At 36.5% G+C, this 25,165-nt stretch overlaps 1 protein-coding gene across 4 annotated transcripts in view; it reads left to right on the plus strand.

Annotated features, from left to right (window-relative positions):
- Nucleotides 1-25,165, plus strand: part of SCaMC (Short Calcium-binding Mitochondrial Carrier) — a 228,344-nt gene that overhangs the window by 76,865 nt on the left and 126,314 nt on the right. For all 4 annotated transcript variants that reach the window (XM_067106120.1, XM_067106176.1, XM_067106006.1 and 1 more), the window contains exon 3: nucleotides 19,872-19,959. In XM_067106120.1, coding sequence (XP_066962221.1) covers nucleotides 19,872-19,959 — 88 coding nt within the window. The remainder of the gene's footprint in view (nucleotides 1-19,871; nucleotides 19,960-25,165) is intronic.

Genomic DNA, 25,165 nt, shown 5'->3' on the forward strand with positions numbered 1-25,165 from the left:
ATATATGTGTGTGTGTGTGTGTGTGTGTATGTATGTATGTATGTATGTATGTAGAGATTTTGCAGTTTTTCTTTCTAAAATGATGAGAAAGTGATTATTTCTACAAGTAAAATTCATATCAACCTCCTCTCTCTCTCTCTCTCTCTCTCTCTCTCTATCTCTCTCTCTCTCTCTCTCTCTCTCTCTCTCTCTCTCTCTCTCTTATGTAGAGAGTATACAGTTTTTATTTCTCTAACGCCGTGAGAAAGTGATTCTTTTCTACAAGAAAAATGCGTATCAACCTCTCTCTCTCTCTCTCTCTCTCTCTCTCTCTCTCTCTCTCTCTCTCTCTCTCTCTCTCTCTCTCTCTCTCTCTCTCTCTCTCTCTCATAGGTGTTTGTTTATATAAATATTTTATGGGATGTAACTTTTGACATTTTCAGTGCATGATGCTTTTACTACAGTATTGAGACATTTATAAAATAATTTTTTCTCTGTGGAAATCCCAGAACTCTGACGATCCGTTGTGGGTTAGTCTCGCAGCTGTCAAGGAGAAAGTAATAGAAAATTGCGTTGTATCATTACTGCGCTTGAATGACAGCTATTCTCACTATTATTTGCAGCTGTCTCGGAGAAATTAGTTAAGAGAAATCAAGATGGTTTAATTGTACGCTCATGTGATTGAAGGATCTTTTACTATTATTATTATTATTATTATTATTATTATTATTATTATTATTATTATTATTATTATTATTATTATTTGCTTCTATGACGGAGAAGTTATTGTAAAATTTGTTTAATTTCTAAGCGTTATTAAGAAAAATGATCTTTGTGAAGTCTGATAGTAGTGGATAAGACAAAAAATGAGGAAGACTTCATATAAGGCGTGAAAAGAACGGAGCAATCCGTAAACCTTCATGTGTGAGAAGCCTTTCAATGAAAGTAAAAACTTATCTAGAAGTAATATAAGCCTATAAGAGGAACCAGCGTCCTTGGATTGGCTTCCTCATTTTTTCATTATTTCTTTATCCGAGTCGGAGTTCCTTGGAACATTTTCTGCCACAAAGGCAAATCCATTTGCAATTCTTTTCCTGTTTTCATATCCCCCCCCCCCTCCCACACCCTTTGCTGTTGCCTCCTTTAGTGACCAGGTTTTTAGTTTTCTTTATAAAAGAAAACTATTGTGACGGCTTTGTCTGTCCGTCCGCACTTCTTCTGTCCGCCCTCAGATCTTAAAAACTACTGAGGTAGGAGGGCTGCAAATTGTTATGTTGATCATCCACCCTCCAATCATCAAACATACCAAATTGCAGCCATCTAGCTTCAGTAGTTTTTATTTTATGTAAGGTTAAAGTTAGCCATAACAGTGCTTCTAGCAACGATATAGGATAGGCCACCACAAGCCGTGGTGAAAGTTTCATGGGCCGCGGCTCATACCGAGACCACCGAAAGACATCAAATTTCGGTGGTCTTGATTATACGCTGTAGCGGCTGTACAGAAAACTCGACAGCGCACTTCCTTGGTGTCTCACCCTTGTTGATTTGCATACCTTATTTCTTTAATCAAATTTTGACACGTTTTGTGAACCGGATCTTATTCAACAATTTCTTAAGAAATGTAGGTAAATTTATTACGGTGTATGAAATTTAGCTTCGCGGCAATGATTTCATGAAATAACAGCCCAAAGGAATGCAGACTCGTGATTCGAGAACCTTTAATCCTGTTTATAGTAAAGCAATCGCACATGGACCTTCTATCCTGTGAATACTTGCTTGCCAGGGTAATGGCTTATTCCATGTAAATAATAACAATAATTTTTTTTTGCAGTAAAAATCCAGAATTATATAGTAAACCGTATTGCTGTGTAAAAAACCAAAAAACCAAAGCAAAGGCTTTCGAACATTGATGAGGAACACCGTTCAGCTGTTCAAAAGTCTTCGCTTTTGTCTTGTACATAGTAATACGGTTTGCTGTATAGTTGTGGATTTTTACTACACAAACTGTTTTTCACGAACATGTGAATTCCGTAGCAATAACAATAATAATAATAATAATGATAATAATAATAATAATAATAATAATAATAATAATAATAATAATAACAACAACAACCTGAAAATCTAAATAAGATTTGCTATATAGTTGTGGATTTTTACTACACAAACTTTTTCACGACCATGTGAATTCCGTAGCAGTAATAATAATAATAATAATAATAATAATAATAATAATAATAATAATAATAATAATAACCATAATCATAATAATAACCTGAAAATCTAAAGATTTGCTATATAGTTGTGGATTTTTACTACTCAAACTTGTTCACGACCATGTGAATTCCGTAGCAATAATAATAATAATAATAATAATAATAATAACCTGAAAATCGAAATAAGAAGGATATGGAATTTGCCAGTAGAAATTGTACCCATAATCATAGGAACACTAGGCACGATTCCAAGATCCCCGAAAAGGAATCTGGAAAAACTGGATGCCGAGGTAGCTCCAGGACTTGTGCAGAAAAGTGTGCTACTAGAAACAGCGCACATAGTGAGAAAAGTGATGAACTCCTAAGGAGGCAGGATGCAACCCGGAACCCCACACTATAAAAACCACCCAGTCGAATAGGATGAAAGTGATAGACGAAAAAAAATAGATTAATAATAATAATAAATTAAGACTTCCGTTCGTGAAATGAAAACTGGAAAAGTACAATTGAAGAGGAAAGTTTAATGACATTTTTATATTAGAATCACCGACATTCTGTAAACACAAGGGGAGATTACTTCAGTTTTTGTTTCGAACACACGCGGAAGTGAATGGGTAACGTCTTCGGTTTCAGTGGTCGGATGACTTGACTTCAGTCATTTCATCCTGAAACACAGGTTTGTTTGCGTATCTTATGTCATTGTCGCTTCCCGCAGTCATGTGTTGCAGTTTTGTTGATTGCGTTGCATTCACAAGGGTGGCCTTGGGAAGGTTGTGGTTCCTGGCCAGTAGCCATGCTTTTGCAGGGAATGGCAGAAACTTTAGTCAACCCTCTCTAATGAAATAACGGTCAACCCTCTCTCATGAAATAACGATAACTGCTATTATTATTATTATTATTATTATTATTATTATTATTATTATTATTATTATTATTGCAGAAGCAAATCCACAGTTATGTATATGTACAGATATTTAAAGATGAATCAGTATAGATAGCTTTCGGGAACCTTTGAAAAGGGGAACCGAACAAGTTCCCGAAAGTTATCTATATCGATTTATCTTTAAATATATGTACATATACAGAACTGTGGATTTGCTTCTCCATTTTAAGACTCTTGCTAGTATGAGTATTTTTGAATTATTATTATTAAGTAATACTCCTAGTAACATGAGTCTTGAAATGAGAAATAAATCCACTGTTATGTATGAGTACAGCTATATTTAAAAATATATCTATATAGAGAGCTTTCGGGAATCTGTTCGATTCCCCTTTTCAGTTCAAGATTGTAAAGGGGAATCGAATGATTCCCGGAAGCTGTCTGTATAGATATGTTTTTAAATATATTTGTACTACCCGTATATAACTGTGGATTTGTTTCTCTATTATTATTACTATTGTTGTGTAATAAAAATCCACAATTATGTAGTAAATATATTACTATGTAAAATGTGTTTATTTTACATATTTTAAATAGTAATATATTTACTATATAATTGTTGATTTTTATTACACAGATTGTTTTTCATGAAATTGTGAATCTATTATTATTATTTTTTTTATTTATTTTTTTTTTCTCAATCTCAGTCATCCTGTTCGACGGGGTGGCATTTATAGTGTGGGGTTCCAGGATTCTTAGCACGCTCTTCTGCATGAGTCGTGGAGCTACTTCGGCATCTAGCTTTTCCAGGTTCCTTTTCAGGGTTCTTGGGATCGTGCCTAGTGTTCCAATGATTATGGGTACACTGACATATCCCATATCCTTCTTATTTCTTTTTCCAGGTCTCGATACTTATCAATTTTTCCTCCTTCTTTCTCATCTACTCTGCTGTCCCACGGTACTGCGACGTCAGTGAGTGATACTTTCTTCATGATTTTGTTAATCAGCGTCAAGTCTGGTCTATTGGCACGTATCGCCCTATCTGTTCTGATACCATAGTCCCAGAGGATCTTTGCCTGATCGTTTTCTATCACTCCCTCAGATTGGTGTTCGTACCACTTATTACTGCAAGCTAGCTGGTGTTTCTTGCACAGGCTCCAGTGGAAGGCTTTTGCTACTGAGTCATGCCTCTTTCTGTACTGGTTCTGTGCAAGCGCCGAACATTCGCTTGCTTTGTGGTTTATGGGTTCATTATTATTATTATTATTATTATTATTATTATTATTATTATTATTATTACAAGTTAAGATGCAGCCGCTGTTGAAAAAGCAGCTGAATACGGCAAAGACATTCAGAGGTAAACAGAAAACCATACTATTGAAATAACAGAGTGAAATGATTAAGGTAAATGAGAGTCCGTGTATATCTGTCTGTTAGGATTTTATCTTAAGAACGGTAGCTACAATACTTTTTGTGTGACGAATTAATCAAATATGATGTATAACAATAGTGAGACACTTCTGTATTTTAATCGGAGTTCTTGGGAGCATTCCGAAAGATACAGACAAAAATTAGAGGGATTATGATACTAATGGAGCAGTACTTTTTTCTTTTTACCTGGGCTATAGAAAACAGTTCATAATATATATAAGGATGAGGCAGTGTACACCCTAAGGAAACACTTCGAGAAATACAAGTAATCATTTAATGAAGGTTAGCCATACTCCACCGAAGAAATAACTGAAATTTTATTCATTATTTATCCAGGAATTCAAATATTTTTATCAGCGTTGACGTGAATTTTTCAGGAAAATATTTTATAGATTATTATATCAAACCTTAATTCGTGAACTGTTTGTCAGTAGTAAAAGTTTTATTATTAGATAAATTCCATAATTTCCATCTTACCTTGGAAGCTGTAGATTTGCCCTTAACGTTAATTACTGTTCGAAGATGCTTTACGCAAAAAAATCAGTGTTAATGTGTAAAACTTAAAACGCCATTTTTTCTGGTTTTAATCGTGTCTTATGCATACACGGACAAATTCAGTAATATGAATGATAGGTTTTGCATAATCTAAACGTGATCTGTTTTTTTCAAGCGTCACTTGTTACTCGATAAAGATAGCCTTTAACATCTTTTGCTTGAAAACCCCCACCCCGCTTAGTAATTGCTTGCAGTCATATATAAATGGTTCGCATTTTCTGTTGAACTCCAGCAGCGTAAGTTCAGCTGTTTAATTAATTGTCTTAATGAAAGACGAAGGTTGATCAACAAGGCTGCGTCCTTTAGGTCAGATTAATGTAGGAAAACATTTCGAATGACCTTGATGTGATTGTAGCATGTTATTGAGTCTCCCAGTTGGTACGTGACCTCGCATCCATACTTGACGGGGTGACATTCAAGCATGTTAGGTCACTATACTTATCCAAACTTCGATTTGTTTTGCCCCCGTAAGGTGGTAGTCCCGTCAGTGTACTTCATGTGGTGCACTGTAGGCAATACTTAAGGTTCTTTGCAGCGTCCCTTCGGCCCCTAGTTGCAGTTCCTTTCATTCCTTTTACTGTACCTCCGTTCACATTCTCTTTCTTCCATCTTATTTTCCACCCTCTCCTAACCGTTGATCATTAGTGCAACTGCGAGGTTCTCTCCCAGTTACACCCTTCAAACCTTTTTTGCTGTCAGTATCCCTTTCACCCCGTAGGGGGGTTAGTGCCGTCAGTGCGCCTCAAGTGATGCATTATAGACATTACTTAAGGTTCTTTGCATCATGCCTTCGGCCCCTAGCTGCGATCCATTTCGTTCCTTTTACTGTACCTCCTTTCATATTCTCTTTCTTCCATCTTACTTTCCACCTTCTCCTAACAAGTGGTTCATAGTCAACTGCGAGGTTTTCCTCCTGTTACATCTTTCAAACCTTTTACTGTCAATTTCCGTTTAAGCGCTAAATGACCTCATAGATCCCAGTGCTTGGCCTTTGGCCTAAATTCTACGGTATATTCAGTTCAGTATCCCTTTCAGCGCTGAATGACCTTATAGGTCCCAGCGCCTGGCATTTGGCCTAAATTCTGTCTTCCATTCCATTCGATTTGTTTTGAGTTTTCCGTTATGATGCTTCTTACATAATAAACACCTTGTCCAAGAGGGGATATGGATGGCGCTTTAAAACTAGGTGGCCTCATTATGCCCTTCAGGTGAAGCCTTTAGTATCTAACTTCCCGGAAGTAACACTGGAGAATTGTATCTCCCATATCTATAAATACGTGACATTTCGTCATTTATCTTTCGGTATTGATTGCATGATTATCCATTATCACGTCATTATTTCGTTTTAGCCAATAATCTTTCAATCGATCCCGTAACACTTATATACTCCTTCCAGAACTGCTAAGACACTGTGATGGTTTAATGATCTTCGCCCTGCACCTTTTAGTTACCTTGTGTGTGTGTGTGTATGTGTGTGTGTGTGTGTGTATGTGTGAGAGAGAGAGAGAGAGAGAGAGTGCGCGTGTAGGTATGTATGTTGATGTGAAGAATGACTTAATCGTACGCCTCACAAATCGGTGATTATTACTTACACAGTGTGTAGCTGTATTTCCAGTTCAGTAGGTACACATTAATCTCACATTCCTCTCGCTATCAGTTGATAAATCCTCTTTGCTTGAAAAGTAATATTTTCACCGGCCTTTTGCGATGTTGACCTTTAATATTGAATGAACTGCATGTGGAATTTTTGTGCTAATTGCAAATGCTTAGATTAAGAAGAAATATTTTTCTATTTTTTTAAATAAAGAGGAAAAGGGGACGGAAAACCCAGTGCCCTTTACCAGCCCAGCCCCGAATAAAGCAAGAAAGGATAGGGAAGGAAAACGTGGGGTTTAACCTCCCCCGCACCTAAGCAATTGACTTGCAGCCTCTTAAGAGAAGAAACAAAAGCAAAAATAGAGTTCCATTTTCACAGTTACTGGTTTCATCGATTGACTGAATTATCTGGCGTTGCAGCAACGCAGGTCACAAACTTTGGTAACTGTTGCGGAATAAGCATCATGCCTCCTAACTCGCGTGAACCCACTGGGTTTGGATTAGTTCTGCTTAAATTTTGCTCTGTAAGAAAAGTCTGCAGATTACACGCGTGTCCAGAAAAGAGAATGCTCGTGTGAAATTATTATGAGAAAAAAAAGGAAGTTGATGATGATTGGTAAATTAACAACCAAACATACACTCATGCTGGTAAATTAACAGCCAAACATACACTCATGCATAGAACAAAAATATATTGAAAAAAAAAAATTAAGGCTAAATTGTAGTTTAAGTTTTAATGTGTCAATTGATAGTTTATGTCTTTCGTGGATGGCAGTGCAAACGGTATCACTAAATTGGTCACGTGACCAAATTTTGAAACTGCTGTAGCCGCATCTATCGATGAAATGTCAAATAATTTACCTCCAATACCTTATGTTTAGAAAACAGTATGTAACGATATGGATTCTCTCTCTCTCTCTCTCTCTCTCTCTCTCTCTCTCTCTCTCTCTCTCTCTCTCTCTGTTGATGCTATAACAGACTTTACGTCTATTTTTATGTAATTTGATTAAAGGATTTTCCGTTAGATGAGCCTTCGGCCTTGAACCACACTCGGAAATGTCACGTTGCATTATTAAGGTTATGACAGTAAAATATCTCTCTCTCTCTCTCTCTCTCTCTCTCTCTCTCTCTCTCTCTCTCTCTCTCTCTCTCTAACATCAAGAATGGATCATCTTTCGCGTTACGAATTCTTCAGCCTTTCTAGCGTGTTTTATATTTTCTGAGGAGTCGGATGAACTCTCAGAAGAAGCCTTTTTATGAAATGTATATATATATATATATATATATATATATATATATATATATATATATATATATATATATATATATATATATATATATAATTTTACTTATTTATATATAATACTATCAAGATTTTTGTGGCTCACGTATTCTGATTATGCATATTTCTTCTTATTAATCATTCATAGTTGACCAGGTAATTCACATTCTTCAAAATACCCACTCACCATTTGTACATTTCCTGCCAATTCTGGGAATTTATTTTCAGAAATGATGATAAGCTCGGAAACTGAAACAGTTTCTATATTCCCCCTTTCATTTTACAGCACGTTAATGGACATGTAAGTTTATCCTTCCCCTGTTGCCTTGAGAGTCGTGCGTTGGTTATTTGTCATCGGCTGTTGTCGTTCATTGTAGGTTGTTGACAGGCGAAGAAAGGAGAGTCTCCTCGTCATTTGAGACTCGATCGTAACCAGTTGTGATATTGGAAGCAGGAGGTCGAAGTTCAGTGATCGGGGAGATAGGGCTTTTGTCCCTCAGAGACACAGTTGGTTTTGTGAATGCCGTCTGACGTCGCAGACAGATTTATTGACAGCTTTTAGGATTGTCTGGTTCTTACAGAAGAGTTGGTTTCTTTTTCGTTGACAGTGACATCTCGTTATGCAAGGTGGTTTTATATAATTATATAATATATATATATATATATATATATATATATATATATATATATATATATATATATATATATATATATACACAGTATATATATATATACACATACAGACATATGTATATATGTATGTATGTATGTGTATATATAACATTCTTTCTGCACCAAATGGTTATACTTTATATATATATATATATATATATATATATATATATATATATATATATATATATATATATATGTGTGTGTGTGTGTGTGTGTGTGTGTATGTGCGTGTGTGTGTGTTTATGTATGTATGTAAGTTTTTGTGTAGTGTGTATGTGAGAGAAAGAGTGTCACAAATTTTACACGAAAATTCATACTTAAACATATTGAGCCACGAGCAACCCATTATTATCGAATTCACTACACCTTGAGCATAACTTAATTTTCAAGGGAATTACACATGTTAATTTCACTTACCCTGACTTGACATAGGTTCAAATCTTGGCATGTGTGTGTGTGAATTGTAACTATAACCTTGCCTACTAAGGGAACAATAACTATGCTGTCTTGATGCCAAATCAGTGTTTTAAATCAGCCAAAATTATAGTCGGAAAAGTAGCAGTTTATCTAGATTGCGATGTCTGAGCTGTCGGCTGATGGATGCCCCAACTTTTGGGCTTGGCCGAAGGTCCAGGTCATCGTTCTATGGCCCTTGGCATGCCCCCATTAGCTGGTGACCAAGCTCGACAGAGACGCGTAATTATCAACTGTTTTTTTCGGCCTCTCTACTCATATTTAAAACATAAATTGGGCGCGCTGTAGGCCAGACCCCATGTACTTATATTCTTTAAACATCTCTTGTATTTTCTGATTTGAAACTAATCTATATTTTCTTAATTTGAACCCCTGTATTATATAATTTTTAAAAGTCCTCTGTATAATTTTTTTACTTTCGACCTCTGTATAAAGTATATATTACATTAATCTTTTTATATTTTTTTTTTATCTTACAACTATGAATATTTTTGTACTTTCAACTTTAATGTATATTTTTATACTTTAAGCATCTCTGTATATTAATCACTGTGAACCTCTGTATATTTTCATATTTTAAACCCCCCTGGATGTTTTCAAACCCCTTGAATTTTATTACTTCAAGCCTCTGTATATTTGATTACTTTGAGCTTCTAGATATATCTTTACCCTCTTTTATGTTTGTTTTCTTACATAAGTTTTTCAATTTAGAGTTCCATATTTTAAGCCTTTTTTTTTTTTAAATCAGTGTATATTTGGTATTGATGATCATTGTTGCTGCGACGCTCTTGTATGATAGCAGAGTATAAATAGATTACAATTCAGTTATTTTTTCTCAATCAGGAAGGTCGCTATTTGTTCAAGGGCCTGATAATCAGGCTTGTGATTTTTAAATTGATAAAACGAATAAAATTTCCTCATAGCTTGAAAGACGCCATTGTTTCAGCTGCCAGATGACTTGGTTTTGGGCCCCACACACTTTAAATTGATGATACGATTTGGAAGCAACACAAACTGGCCCAGAGCCTGATTTGTATAAAGCTAATGACCTGCCCATCTGATCAACGCCAAATATACACAAGTTATAAAAAAGGCTTAAAATAAGGAACTATAAACTGCAAGACCTCTATAAGAAAACAAACATAAAAGGGGGTAAACAGTAAATAGAAGTTTTAATGCAATATGCAGAGGCTTGAAGTAATAAAATTTAGAGGTTTACAGTAACAAACAAAAAAAAATAACAGAGCCGTAAAAATATCCAGAGGGATTTAAAATATGAAAATACACAGTTTCAAAGTAATTAAAACAGAGAAGTTTGAGGTATGAAAATATCGATGGAGTAAAGTTCAGGTCAGATAAAGTTTTTCTTCATATTTTTTCTTCGGTAATCTCGCACTGTCTCACATCTCTTCTTATTGTTAAACGTGTGCTAAAGTCTACGTTCATTCCGGGATCATTGCTATCACATTTCCCTGATCTGCTTTAACATTTTAATTTGCAGCCACCTTTTCTTTTTTCTGCTCTTATGGTCTGGGTAATAAATGGACATGAGGTTATCCGTCCCTATGACGTTGGCACTCAAAAAAGGTATATGTCCGACGTTTGTGGTGTTGTAGATTAGGTCAGCATTAGCAGCCTGCAAATGTGATCTTGTATATACACGCCATGATATATTTCCACGGTTCCCTCTCTTACAATTGGTAATTGCTCTTTCTAAAAGGATTGTACAAAAGTGCTTCATAGTTTTTGAAAGAATTTGTAATATGCAAACTCCGAGTGGAATGGGTCTTTGGTGTGTGTCGAAGTAACCATCATCATAAAATAGATTGGGGAAAATGGCCATATGTAATATGAAGTTAAGGGCAGCAGTACTGTACACTGGGTTTTAAATGTACCATTTACATGGGTATGTTTTTCTTTTGTGTTCCTGGATGCCTTTCTGATTGCATTATATATAACCGCTTTCACACACATTCAAACCCATGTGTTTCAGTCATGTAAAACGCCTTCTCACACACGTATAGGCTATATTTACGCAAACCTCCACACTTGCTTTCAATAAGAAGTCGCAGTTTTACACACTTTTACCATATACTGAGACACAGATTGTTAAAACAAGTACCTATTGTTAAAACTAGTACCTACCGGAGTAAAATCGATGAAGTGATGGTCTGTTCTTTGTTTTTCCTAAGTCACTTAAGATATTCTTATGAATACTTATTATATTTTTAGGCCACGTAATATTTATTTAATTACACTCCCACTAACACCATAATAATTACTCTAGATATTCTTAATAATGCTCGTTATTTTCGTAGGTATCTTTAAGATATTCTTAACAAGGCTCCTTATTTTCTTCGGCACTTGAATAAAGCTCCTAGTTTTCTTAATAGATTCTCAGAATTGCTCCTTGTTAGCCTAGGTCGCCGAGGGCATTCTAAATGATGTATTGTAATGTAATCAAGAATTACGTCTCTTGCAAAAGCATCACGGGGCAAAGTGTCGTGTTGTGAATATTGTATTCTGTTCTGATGAGAAACGACATCTTTTGCATACGTATCAGGATGTTCACTATTACATTCTTGACAGTCTGTTTGTTTTGGTAAAAAAGAAAGTGTATCTCTTGCATGTGCACCACGCTGTTAAGTTCCGAAAATCCCGCAGGGAGTTAGTGCTGTCAGTGCACCTCACGAGGTGCACTGTAGGCATTACCTAAGGTTATTTGCAGCGTCCCTTCGCCCCCTAGCTGCAGCCCCTTTCATTCCTTTTACTTTACTTCAGTTCATATTCTCTTTCTTCCATCTTCTTCCCACACCCTCCTAACAATTGTTTTATAGTGCAACTGCGAGGTTTTCCTCCTGTTACACCTTTCAAACCTTTTTGCTCTCAATTTCCCTTTCGGCGTTGAATGACCTCATAGGTCCCAGCGCTTGGCCATTGGCCTAAATTTTACATTCAATTCAATTCAGTTCAATCCTAACAATTGTTTCATAGTGGAACTGGGACGTTTTCCTCCTGTTACACCTTTCAAACCTTTTTGCTGTCAGTACCCCTTTCAGCGCTGAATGACCTCATAGGTCCCAGCGCTTGGCCTTTGGCTTAAATCTTGTATTCAGTTCAATTCAGTTCAAGTGCCTAGAAGTGACTGCATAGCGTTAAGGTCAGTGCTGACAAGAGGCTTTGTAGGAAGGTCTGTCGCGTTTCCTCCTTCATCAGCATTAATGTGTACATCGCCCTCGATTTTCGCCAGTTCGGTTGCATGTCATCATCTCGCTCGCTTAGGTTGCTTGCCCGGTGCCTGACCCTGTGGTTTTGATTGTGTTCTTTTCAGTTGCTCATGTTTGCAGTCTCCTCCTTCCCTTCTTTTTTTTTCTTTCTCCCTTTCTTTCGTTTTAGAAACTGCTTATTATGGCATTAGATTTCGTCTTGACGTTCAGTATTTGTGACAGTATTTCATAAGTGTTTGTAGATCCATCTAACTGGGTATTGTAAAACAAATAATATGAATTTATAGATATGTGTATGTATGTGTGTATGTATCTATTTATTATGTATAAATGCATTACATGAAAATCTTTGTATTGTCCATGGTATAATCATAATGCTGAGATGCTTACATGAAAGCTAGTTAACCTTTTTAATGCCTTGTGCTTGCAACTAAATCTAGTAACAAAGCTCACGATTTGCTCCTGTGTGAAGTTTATCAAGGCTCTCTCTCTCTCTTTCTCTCTCTCTCTCTCTCTCTCTCTCTCTCTCTCTCTCTCTCTCTCTCTCTCTTCTAATGATAGTAAATTGTATATGAAGCTTATCAGGGATCTCTCTCTCTCTCTCTCTCTCTCTCTCTCTCTCTCTCTCTCTCTCTCTCTCTCTCTCTCTCTCTCTCTCTCTCTCTCTCTCTTCTAGCTTGCTGGAGGTTGAGTTTTTATCATTTGCTGATTTCAGCAGTTTTTTTTAATATGAATTAATTGCAATAAAGTGGATATGAAAGCATTTCTGTACTAATGTTAATTTATATGTATATGAGAGAGAGAGAGAGAGAGAGAGAGAGAGAGAGAGAGAGAGAGAGAGAGAGAGAGAGAGATTATTCTGATTACTTTCACAATGGAAAGTTCAGAGTGCCACAATAACTCTCCTTCCTTATCTGTCTCCTCTTTCTTTCTTTTTCTTTCCTTCTTTCTAGACAAGTATTTTTTTTTCTTGAAATCAACGAAGTCCTTGTAAACGATGACTAATAGTCCACAGTAAATAAGCAGATAGTGCATACACTTTTTTTATAGTTCTGCTCAGAAAAAAGTGAAATTCAAATTAAAGCAGGTGTTGAGGGGCAAGGACAGAGCCGGTATTCATTGCTTGCTACGGAACAAACATTATTATTATTATTATTATTATTATTATTATTATTATTATTATTATTATTATTATTATTCAGAAGATGAACCCTATTCATATGGAACAAGCCCACAGGGGCCATTGACTTGAAATTCAAACTTCCAAAGAATATGGTTAAGTATACCTTAGTTTTACCAGACCACTGAGCTGATTAACAGCTCTCCTAGGGCTGGCCCGAAGGATTAGACTTATTTAACGTGGCTAAGAACCAGTTGGTTACTTAGCAACGGGACCTTCAGCTTATTGTGGAATCCGAACCACATTATAGCGAGAAATTAATTTCTATCACCAGAAATAAATTCCTCTAACTCTTCATTAGCCGGCCGGAGAGTCGAACTCGGGCCTAACGAGTGCAAGGCCACAACTCTACCGACTCGCCCAAGGAAGAATCCAAAGAATGTGGTGTTCATTAGGAAGGAGTAAGAGGAAGTGAAGAGAAATACAGAAAGAAGAGATCCCACTTATGCACAAACTGAAATTCCTACTCCTGATAATATCTAAAATAAATGAAGCCTGGGGTAACACACTTGAGACCATGATATTAAATCGGAATACAATGCATCTGTCATTTTAAGTACCAAAAATTATTTTCTAGTTAAGGAAAATCAGCTTCAGTTAACCTGATTGCAAGATCTTTTAAAAAGTAAAATGTGAAACCCTATATTTGTCCTCACCAATGTTTGGAAGCAACTTTACCGCTGTTTGAAAAAATGATTGAAGTTCCTGTTTGGCAAATATCTTACTACTCAGCGGATAAGTTGTAATGGAATAAAAACCACCACAAAACTTTGTCAAACAAGCCTGCTTAACTCTTTGATAAACACCCCTGCACCGTCCTTCAACAAACGGGAACAAAACTGAGGCAATTGGAACTTCCAAAGTTCAAGCGGAGATGCAATACATTACTACCCTAATACTATTCTCCTTGTATTTTAATAATTTACTTACGCTTTTATCTATTTATTTATTTATTTATTAGTTCCTCGTTGGGCGAGTCGGTAGAGTTGTCGGCTAGCACTCGCTAGGCCCGAGTTCGAGTCTCCGGCCGGCTAATGAAGAATTAGAGGAATTTATTTCTGGTGATAGAAATTCATTTCTCGCTATAATGTGGTTCGGATTCCACAATAAGCTGTGGGTCCCGTTGCTAGGTAACCAATTGGTTCTTGGTCACGTACAATAAGTCTAATCGTTCGGGCCAGCCCTAGGAGAGCTGTTAATCAGCTCAGTGGTCTGGTGAAACTAAGGTATACTTAACTTTATTTATTTAATTAATTATTTATTTATTTATTTATTTATTTATTTATTTATTTATTTATTTATTTATTTATTTGTTAATTTATCTGTTTTTATTAATAACCGATCTCCCCCTTCTGTATTTCCTATCACCTTTTGTTACTTCTTTCGAATGAACATCATATCCTTTGGAAGTTTGAATCTAAAGTCAGTGTCCCCTGTGGGCTTGTTCTGAATAATAATAATAATAATAATAATAGTAATAATAATAATTCTTTAACACTTTCTGCATTGAGTATATTGGACTAATCGTTAGATAAGTGCAGACCATCTCATAGGTATTTTGATCACGATTCTTAATCATTCATTAATGCGTAAAGTACCAGAATCTGCCAAATGTCTTTTTCGGGGGTAAATGCCTTCATTACCATTTCCTTCAAAATCGCTTGACGAAAAGGGTCTCTGTTCACTTCCCCCCCACCATTTCTTTCCTGTGCTCTCAGTTCCACCAATCCCGTGTCATCTTCAGTCTTGCTCCTCATAGTTCCCATCCAAATAGGTCTGGATCTTCCAAATCCTCAGGAGCCCATATGACATCACGTACCGTTCTCCCCGGGACATGTCTCAACCAGGACCCACTCTCAACCTATCTCCGTCTCCCCTTCGCCATAATCTCATCGACATGTAGAACTTCCTTTGTAAATGTAACATATTTAGGAGTAAACATGATAGAACTTTTGTTGGCCACCAATCATGAAAGGACTTGTACCAAGGGAATGCAAGAATGAGTTTTAGAAAGAAGTGAATGTGTAGGGGGTCTCGACACGTTGTTAATTTGCGTTATGTGTACGCTTTATTTATTGTAAGGGATGCGCAGTGTGCCCTTTGTTGCACGCCGTAGGTAGTGTTCAGTGCAGTGTCAATCGAACCCTTGTTCATTTCTTACTGACTTAATTTTCCTTCATTCCCTTTGGCATCTTCCCTCCGTGTCGTCCAATTTATTTAATTCATCTCGCATTCAAGATACCACCATTCTGGTCTGCCCTCTGGCGAAGTTAGAAATTACTCAGCGATCTTGATAAACTTCTTCAGACTAAGAATGTCGAGTGCTGAGGACGTGTGGTAAATGCAAACCGTTTTGTCATTCCTGAATTGGAAATTACGTCATGTGTCTGGTATCGTATAACTGGAGATCGTCTTCCAAATTCATTTTGGAAAGCGGTGACGGCAAGTGGCAACCATCTCTCTCTCTCTCTGTCTCTGTCTCTCTCTCTCTCTCTCTCTCTCTCTCTCTCTCTCTCTCTCTCTCTGGGACATCAGTTTATGAGACCTTGGGTTATTTCCTTCGGCTTGGGAGAATTATACCATTGCTGACACTAAAGACTTCTTTTTTTAAAGATTTTCGCCCATGCCGCGTTACTGTTACAACTAATATTGTTAATGGTTGGAAATTGAAAGTAAATGTTAATGTCTTAGTTGAAGGCACATTAGGTTTTTTTATTATTTTATTTTATTATTATTATTTTTATTTTTTGCTTACGCCAAAATCGGTGATACAGTTAACATCCATTGCAATGTTTTGCCCTTTCTAAGATATCACTTTCTTCCTATTTCCCTTCTTTTTCATTCTGTGTAATATTTACAATGAAATTGCCACATTGCCTCCTTATCGTCTGTTCAGAATTTAATACCTTTTCAAATTCTCTAATAGGTCATATTCATTTTTTATTTCACTTAGTCTTTCGTCCAACCATCCAGTCTTACCGGACGTGACAGAAGGACCTTTTTCATATTTTTAATTTGTTCCTTTTATTCAGCCTTTTTCTTTTTCATCCTTTTTATGACCCTTCACTTCGTGACTGATCGAAGCAGTTGATTATGACTCACCTTATGAAAACGATCATTTGCATATCATGAGTGTTCTTGAAAAATGCCGGGGCACTTCAAAGTTGATTGGATATTTCCGTTAATTGGAGTTCAGTTGCGGAGAGAATCTTGAGGAGTTTTCGTATGTTCCTTTGCTTCTTCAGAGATGCACTTCGTTTCCTGGGACTGACGGTTTACTGACTTGGTGAGGTTGTGTTTTTGTCCTCTTTTGTGTGTAAATCAGTTTGCGCTTTGCTTGATATTTGTTTGTCTGCATTTGTCTTCGGTTGTTCTCTTATTCCCTCTGTTTCTAGTTTTCTGTAAAAGAAAACTAATGTGCCGGCTTTGTCTGTCCGTCCGCACTTTATACTGTCCGTACAATTTTCTGTCCACACTTTTTCTGTCCGCCCTCAGATCTTAAAAACTACTGAGGGTAGAGGGCTGCAAATTGGTATGTTGATCATCCACCCTCCAATCATCAAACATACCAAATTGCAGCCCTCTGGTCTCAATAGTTTTTATTTTATTTCAGGTTAAGTTAACCATAATCGTGTTCCTGGCAACGCTATAGGTAAGCCACCACCGGGCCGTGGTTAAAGTTTCACGGGCTGCGGCTCATACAGCATGATACCGAGACTACCGAAAGGTAGCTATATTTTGGGTGGCCTTTATACGCTGTACAGAAAACTCTGTTGCGCAGAAGAAACTTCGGGGCATTATTTACTTCTATTTTGTTAAGTATTTGCAATTTATTCTGTGGAAATGGTCGCTTGATTGGTTTCCACAAGCTGAAGTCACACCATGGAATTGTTCCTTATTGAAGTTTGCTCATTGAATAATAATAAAAATAATAATAATAAAGGTAATTTATCTTTACTATTACAATGCTCATTCCTGTGAACTCTATCCATTTCAGCCCTCCTCTTATGCACAACAGTCCTAAAGTGCTTTGCAACATTCAAATGGCTGTCGATTCTCATCAGCAGTCATTCGCTGCTTGAAAACCTTGAGCTATGCATCTTGTGCTTTGCTCATGCGCCCATTTGTATCCAAGGTCCCTATTCCATATGTGCATAGCATTCGATCATTGTCAGATGACTGCAGTGCATTGTTTCGGAATTGTGTTAAGTTTAGGTTGTCCCTGGCTTGACCTCCGTGTAGTTCCCTTGGGGATGTTCGGAAGGTGTGACTCATAATTGTTAAAAAGAAAAGAAAAAGTAAGAAATGCGCCGAAGTTTCTTCGGCGCAATCGAGATTTCTATACATCGTATAATCAAGGCCACCGAAAATAGATCTATCTTTTGGTATAATGCTGTATGAGCCGCGGCCCATGAAACTTGAACCACGGCCTGTGGTGGCCTGGCCTATATCGTTGCCAGATACACGATTATGGCTAAATTTAACCTTAAATAAGATAAAAACTACTGATGCTAGATGGCTGCGATTTGGTATGTTTGATGACTGGAGGGTGGATGATCAACATACCAATTTGCAGCCCTCTACCCTCAGTAGTTTTTAAGATCTGAGGGCGGACGGACAAACAAAGCCGGCACAAAATATTTTTTTTTACAGAAAACTAAAAATCACAAGGTGAAGAAATGGGATACCCATATGAATTAAAGAGGAGAGGAGTGACAGAGACTCATACTGGCTTATTGCACTCTCCATTTCGAAACCAGAACGTTGATAGAATAGTAAAAACCTTCGTAATTCCATCATAACTTATGCAGCAAGTCGTTTTTTTTTTTTATCATGAATCTTGTATTGACGAGAGGCTGGGAGAACGTTCTTTGTGCTTTTTCCGTATATATGGCAGGAAATAATGGTTATGGAATATATTAAGATGGTCTTTTCTTGATTTTAGTGTTAATCAGATGGTGACTGACTTCTTTTCTGCAGGTTTTCGCTGCTTCATCAAAACTTTTTTTTTTTTTTTCGTACAGGGCCAAGTCGTGTCTCAGCTGGACTCATATTTTTTTTTTTTTTACAATTTTTTTTCCACCGGGTGAAATTTTTTAATTTTAATTTGGAGTACTATATTTTTTTTTTTATCCAAATGAGGTCTACGTTTTAATCCTTTAATTATCAAGTCTGATCAAATCCGTTGGATTTTTGTATGTTGAAACGAGTGGTGCTATGTACCCCTGGCCTCCGGGGGACGGGTATTGTTTTAGATTAAGCCAGCAGTATGCCGGCACGGGCTCCTACTTCATGAACAGCCCGTAACGTTGGTCTGGAATTCAGCACGCTTCAAATAATGAATACTCCATATAACCCTGCTCCTGAATGCTCAGAATGTAAAGTAATGATAACAATTACACGTTCATTGTGTGAATGCCCAGAGTATAATCAGCAACGGGCATCAAGTTTTGGAAGTAAATCAGTGGAATTTTGTCAGAAACTTCAACATTTGAAAATAACCCAATTATAAAATTTTGGAAAAATTGTATTTTAATGGACAAAATATAATGAAAAAATATAAATAACAACAAATCCTTCGGGCCAGCGCTGTGAGAGCTGACGATCAGTTCGGTGGTCTGGTAACACTTATTTTAATAATAATAATAATCATCATCATCATCATCATTTTAGAGTACATGAAGCTGCTGCATTTGAAAAATTTTATTTTAATGGGCAAAATATAATGAAAAAATATAAATAACAAATCCTTCGGGCCAGCGCTGTGAGAGCTGACGATCAGGTCAGTGGTCTGGTAACACTTATTGCAATAATAATAATAATCATCATCATTATCATCATCATCATCTCATCATCATCATCATCATTTTAGATTATATGAAGCTGCTATTATGTAAGTTTTTGGAATGAGTTTTCTCCGTAAGATAAACATGCCAGTGACTCGATGACTTGTTTGTATCAAACCACCTGCTGTTTAAGTAAGCATCGTACTTATGGGAAAACCAATCTCCTTTCACCTTGGCTTGTATATTTTTTGTTTATTCCTTATCCCACGAATGACGTTCGTGAAAAATTACTAAAACCGTCAATTGACAAAAGGTTAGGGTGGGGGGGGAGGGGTGTGAATTTGCTTGTAGCTTCTGACCTTTTGTAACATCTTTGAAGAAACGAACGAGAGAGAGAGAGAGTTGCCTTTAGGATTCGTATATGGAAAGCAACGACATGGAGAGGGAGAGACTGGTTTTACAGGTCGTTTCGGCCATTATCCGTAACAGTCATTGAAAGAAATGGAGAAGAGCAAGAGAGAGAGAGAGAGATAGAGAGAAAGCTTTAGATAGTCTTCTATACCCATATTTTTTTCCCCCTTTTCCCTCAGGTCGAGTCGACGAGAGAGAACTGAAGTCCTCATTCAACCGGCTCGGCATTCACATCACCGACGATGAAGCTCAAAAGTTACTGAAGAGGTGAGTGTTGGTTTCAGTCGCGTCTTTCACTGATTTTCACTCTCATTTTTTAAGTTTAATTTTGATTTTATCTCTGTGTCTTGAATGGTTTATATCTCGTGTTTCCACTCTCTTTGTGACTGGCTTCCTCATTTAGGGGTCATAGATTTTTTTTAAATGAATTTCTTTGCCATATCTTGTTGTTTTTCATGAATAATTTCCCACATTGAGATTGTCATAATATTATTTTGTTCATTATGTGGCTCATATATATTAATTGGCTTGTTTATATTATGTTGCCATTTTCGTAGAACGTGTTACATTAAGTGCAATATACAGTAGATCAGATTGGTTATACAGTAGATCAGAATGGTTCAGCCTTTCAGTGATTGCTTGTTATTCAAATTATTGGTCTTTTGGACCCTAGAGTCTGCTCAGTCAAGGGTTCATTTTCGTCTTCATCTTCCAGAAAAAAATTAAGTTTATTGATGAAAGCGTCATTTATGAAAATGTGTTTTGTTCTTGGGTAAAGTTCCCAAATGCTAATATAGGCATATCAGTTCTTGTTCTCAGCTTTCATGAACACGACGTAAATAAGCTGAGAAATTGTGAAACTGCTTGAGATTCACATCAATATAAATTCACTTTATCTTGAATTTTCGAGAAATTACTTCCGAATTACACGGGTGACTAAATGCAGGCTAGAACAAAATAATAGTCTGTTTTGGGTGTCAAATTCTGGCATTGATACTTCTAATTACTCCTAAATTTTGAGAAAGATTCAAGAGTAAGGAGTATAGAATCAGGACTCTCAGTATTATGGTCACATATCGCTCCACCCATTGTCGCTCGCTATCGCTTCTTCACGTTTCATTGTGGCCCTGAATGGCCCTTTTGGCCTCAGTGCCTCGGCTTCGACTCAAGATACCATATCCTCATCCATTTCATCCATCCACATAACGTGATCTGAAAGAGGCTCAGGATTGCTGAGTGACGATTATTTTACGAACGTCTGTAGGTTGGTCAACTGTCATTATGTTGGTAGTCTTCTTAAAATGGCCAACAGACAATCCTCGAAGAGTATCAGCGTCCCATTGTTTATTTACAGTGTTATGTTGCATAATTCTTTGGCAGTACTTAAATCTTAACGCAGTGTTTTCTACATTATGAATCCTAATACCTCCTTTTACAAATTTGCGTAAATAAGTCTAGTCCCTGGTTCTCCAGTATTCCTCAACAGCGCCTGGCCTACTTAGCACCAAGGACCATTCAAAAAAGAAGGCCGCCGCTCTAGGGACGGGGCGCCCCATCCCAGAACTCATATCTTGAATCCAATATCCCTCGTAAAAGACATCGGGTGGCATTTTCTTACTTATGAAGAGGCCAGCGGTAAGATAGTCTGGCTTTCAGCTGGACTGTGGCAAATCTGAACGTGGAAAAATACCCGTTGACTATCGTTGTTACACACAAAAATATATGGATGCATATCATGTTTTATTAATGAAGATTTTCGGTTGCGTTTCTTTTCAAAGACATGTAGTTATTTTAAAACCCAACTAAATTCTAGCCCAGGTCTGAAAGTAACAAGACAGAGGGAGTTGTAAAGGCTACAATAGTGAGGAAAACAAGCGGATACTTATACGGGACGCCCTAAGACTAGAGCAAGAGCCCGTGTAATTCCAAGAGGATTATCAATGACATGATAAATTTTGGTATTTATTAAGGTCGATGATTTCGGTTGAATTATTGTGGCCACACATATATTTGATCTTGTTAAGGTTCCCAAATGTACAATAAAAATTTTCATGTAAACGAATAGGTATTTATTATGTTGGGTGATTTCTTTTTCATAGATTATCCCAAATGTACAATGAAAATAATGTGCATGTATACAAATAGGTTACGAAAATTGACGTTCCAGCTTGGTTTTTTATTTTATTTTGTGTTAAAATGTAATGTAATTTGCTTGTGGATTTCAAAATTTGGCAAGAGTTTCTCTTGTAATGCTCGTGCTTGTATTGTGAGAGAGAGAGAGAGAGAGAGAGAGAGAGAGAGAGAGAGAGAGAGAGAGAGAGACTAAATTGATAATTTTTGAATAGGAAATAGTTAAAAAACAAATTTTTTTTCTGAGATTTTGGTAGGCACCTCAGGGACGGTATGACAAATCTTGTTCCGGGCCGCAAATCCCCAAGATGTATACTAGTATTGCACCAGCCCCGGTTTTTTCGCCATGCCCCTGTTTAGGTTAGGTTAGGCTAGGTTAGATTAAATTAGATCAGATCAGACAAGATCAGATCAGGTCAGTCGTTGAACAGTAATTTGGGTGTGGGAAACACAATGAGATTGTTTTCAAGAGAATTCCATGAGTAGTTTTTAAGATATGGCGTTCCGCTTTTTTCATGGAAAGGTCCCGATACTTGGTTACATCTCGGGAAAATGCTTCCGGGCCAAAATTTAGGAACTAGATAAAATACAGTCTCCGAGCCTCCTGCCCCTTTTATTCCTCTTCCTCCACTCTTCCTCTTAGTCTTTTTTAACTACAAATTCAAACGGTTAAGTGTAATTTTCAAATTGCCATGAAGAAATGAAAGAAAAAGTAAATATTGCTAAAAATTAAGTCGGTGCCAAGAGTTGGACATTGTTTTCTAGCGACTACTGACCTACTTTAGCCTATATATTCACACCCCACTTTTGCACCTGTCCTCTTATTTATACAACCTCCTCTTTATCCGTGTCCACCTGTCTTTTCTCATATCATTAATGCATATCAGTTCCTCGTGATTCGACAGTTTAAGGTTAGACTTTGTTTTGTTTGGAAACTCGTCGCTAATTTATTGTTATTGTTTGACAATCCAGTTTATCCTGTTTTTTTTTTTTTTTTTTTTTTTTTGTAATTCCTTCTCTATATCTGTTAATTTTTAATTCTCAGGGATTTTTATTTGTGTGTGAAAGTCAGGTTATCTTGAAGGACCCTTTTTTTAGTGCTGTAGTTTTTTTTTTTTTTTTTTTTTTTTCTTCAAAGATTTGTTGGTGGTTTTTCTGGACGTCGCTGAAAACATTAATTTCAGTTCTTAACATTTCCAATGTTTTATATTTGTTATTATTAATAATTCAGCAAAGCAGTTGACTCAGCCAGTTTTTTTATGATCTACATTAAATATATTTTATGTCGCAAATAAAGTATATATTCATATTTGTTATTAATATTTCACCAGAGCAGTTGAATGAGCCAATATTTCTTATGACCTAAATCAGATCTATTTTATGTCCCAAACAGAGTATATTTTATGACCCTAATAAAAAGCTGTTTACAGCCCAGGATATGGTGCAGATTTTTTCCCTTGAGAATCTCTGGTCTTTTTGTCTGTTCGTCTTTCGAGATGTCTCTTCTCCGTAAAGCATCGCCTCCGGATGCGAAGCCCAGATGTTTTTCTTGGCCTTATTGTGTCCCTGGCATTCCCAGATAATTAGGTCTAGTATTCTCATTTTTTTTTTTTGTAAAAGATCTTGGTGTTTTTAGTTATGTGGAAAACGGTTCAATTTTTATGCGAATGTTTCCATAGTATTTAGGTATCTTATATGTTATGGAGAATCAGTTATTTTGTATGTGCATGACACACACACACACACATATATATATATATATATATATATATATATATATATATATATATATATATATATCACGAGAGTTAGCACATAATGATCTTAAAATATGTATACAGTATAGCCACGAAAAGGAAAAATTAGGAACTTGATTGGGGCTAGTACTTCTCGTATATTTGCAACGTCAGATGATATCAGTTAGAAGAAAGTACTAGCTCATATATATATATATATATATATATATATATATATATATATATATATATACATACTGTATATGTGTGTGTGCGTGCTTGCGTGAGTATGTGGCTGTTTGTGTTTGTGCGTGATTTGGTAATTCTTTGAAACCGAAGTTAAACGTTTGCTTTTCCTCTTAATATGAATATTTTCAGATTTTCCGCATAAAAATGTGTATTTTCTAAGTGCGATGACAATCAAGATACGAAGGACCTTGTTTGACTTTGCTATTATATTGTTTATTGAAGATTTGCCAGAGCTCTCATGCCAATAAGATACGCCAAACCCTCCTCCCCACACACTGAGTTCTAGTCAAGGTAGTCTGCTACGCAGTCTCTTCATTTGCTTGTTTACAGTGATTCAGAAGTTAAGACGCACACGGAAAATTATTTACTTTTATTGTGTAAACACACTGATGGTTTTACATCACTTTATATTCGAAATATTGATTGTGAGTGTCAAAACGTTGTTGAATATAGAATTTAGGCCAACGGCCAAGCACTGGGCCCTATGAGGTCATTCAGCGCTGAAACGAAAATTGATAGTAAAAGGTTTGAAAGGTGTAGCAGGAGGAAAAACTCCCAGTTGCACTATGAATCAATTGTTAGGAGAGGGTGGAGAGTAAGGTGGAAGAAAGAGAATATGAAAGGAGGTACAGTAAAAGGAACAAAAGGGGTTGCAGCTAGGGGCCGAAGGCACGCTGCAAAGATCCTTAATTACTGTCCACAGTCCACCACATGAGGTGCACTGACGGCACTACCCTCCTACGGGGATCAAAACATTGTGTTAGGGATGTCTCTCAGTTAAAACATTGTATTAAGGATGTCTCTCAGTTAAAATATTGTGTTAGGGATGTCTCTCAGTTAAAACATTGTGTTAGGGATGTGTCTCAGTTAAAACATTGTATTAAGGATGTCTCTCAGTTAAAACATTGTGTTAGGGATGCTATCTTAGTTAAAACATTGTGTTAGGGATGTCTCTCAGTTAAAACATTGTGTTAAAGATGTCTCAGTTAAAACATTGTGTTAGGGATGTCTTTCAGTTAAAACATTGTGTTAGGGATGCTATCTTAGTTAAAACATTGTGTTAGGGATGTCTCTCAGTTAAAACATTGTGTTAAAGATGTCTCAGTTAAAACATTGTGTTAGGGATGTCTTTCAGTTAAAACATTGTGTTAGGGATGTCTCTCAGTTAAAACATTGTATTAAGGATGTCTCTCAGTTAAAACATTGTGTTAGGGATGCTATCTTAGTTAAAACATTGTGTTAGGGATGTCTCTCAGTTAAAACATTGTGTTAAAGATGTCTCAGTTAAAACATTGTGTTAGGGATGTCTTTCAGTTAAAACATTGTGTTAAAGATGTCTCAGTTAAAACATTGTGTTA

This window comes from Macrobrachium rosenbergii, chromosome 1 (assembly GCF_040412425.1).
Source record: "Macrobrachium rosenbergii isolate ZJJX-2024 chromosome 1, ASM4041242v1, whole genome shotgun sequence".
Taxonomy (NCBI): Eukaryota; Metazoa; Arthropoda; class Malacostraca; order Decapoda; family Palaemonidae; genus Macrobrachium; species Macrobrachium rosenbergii.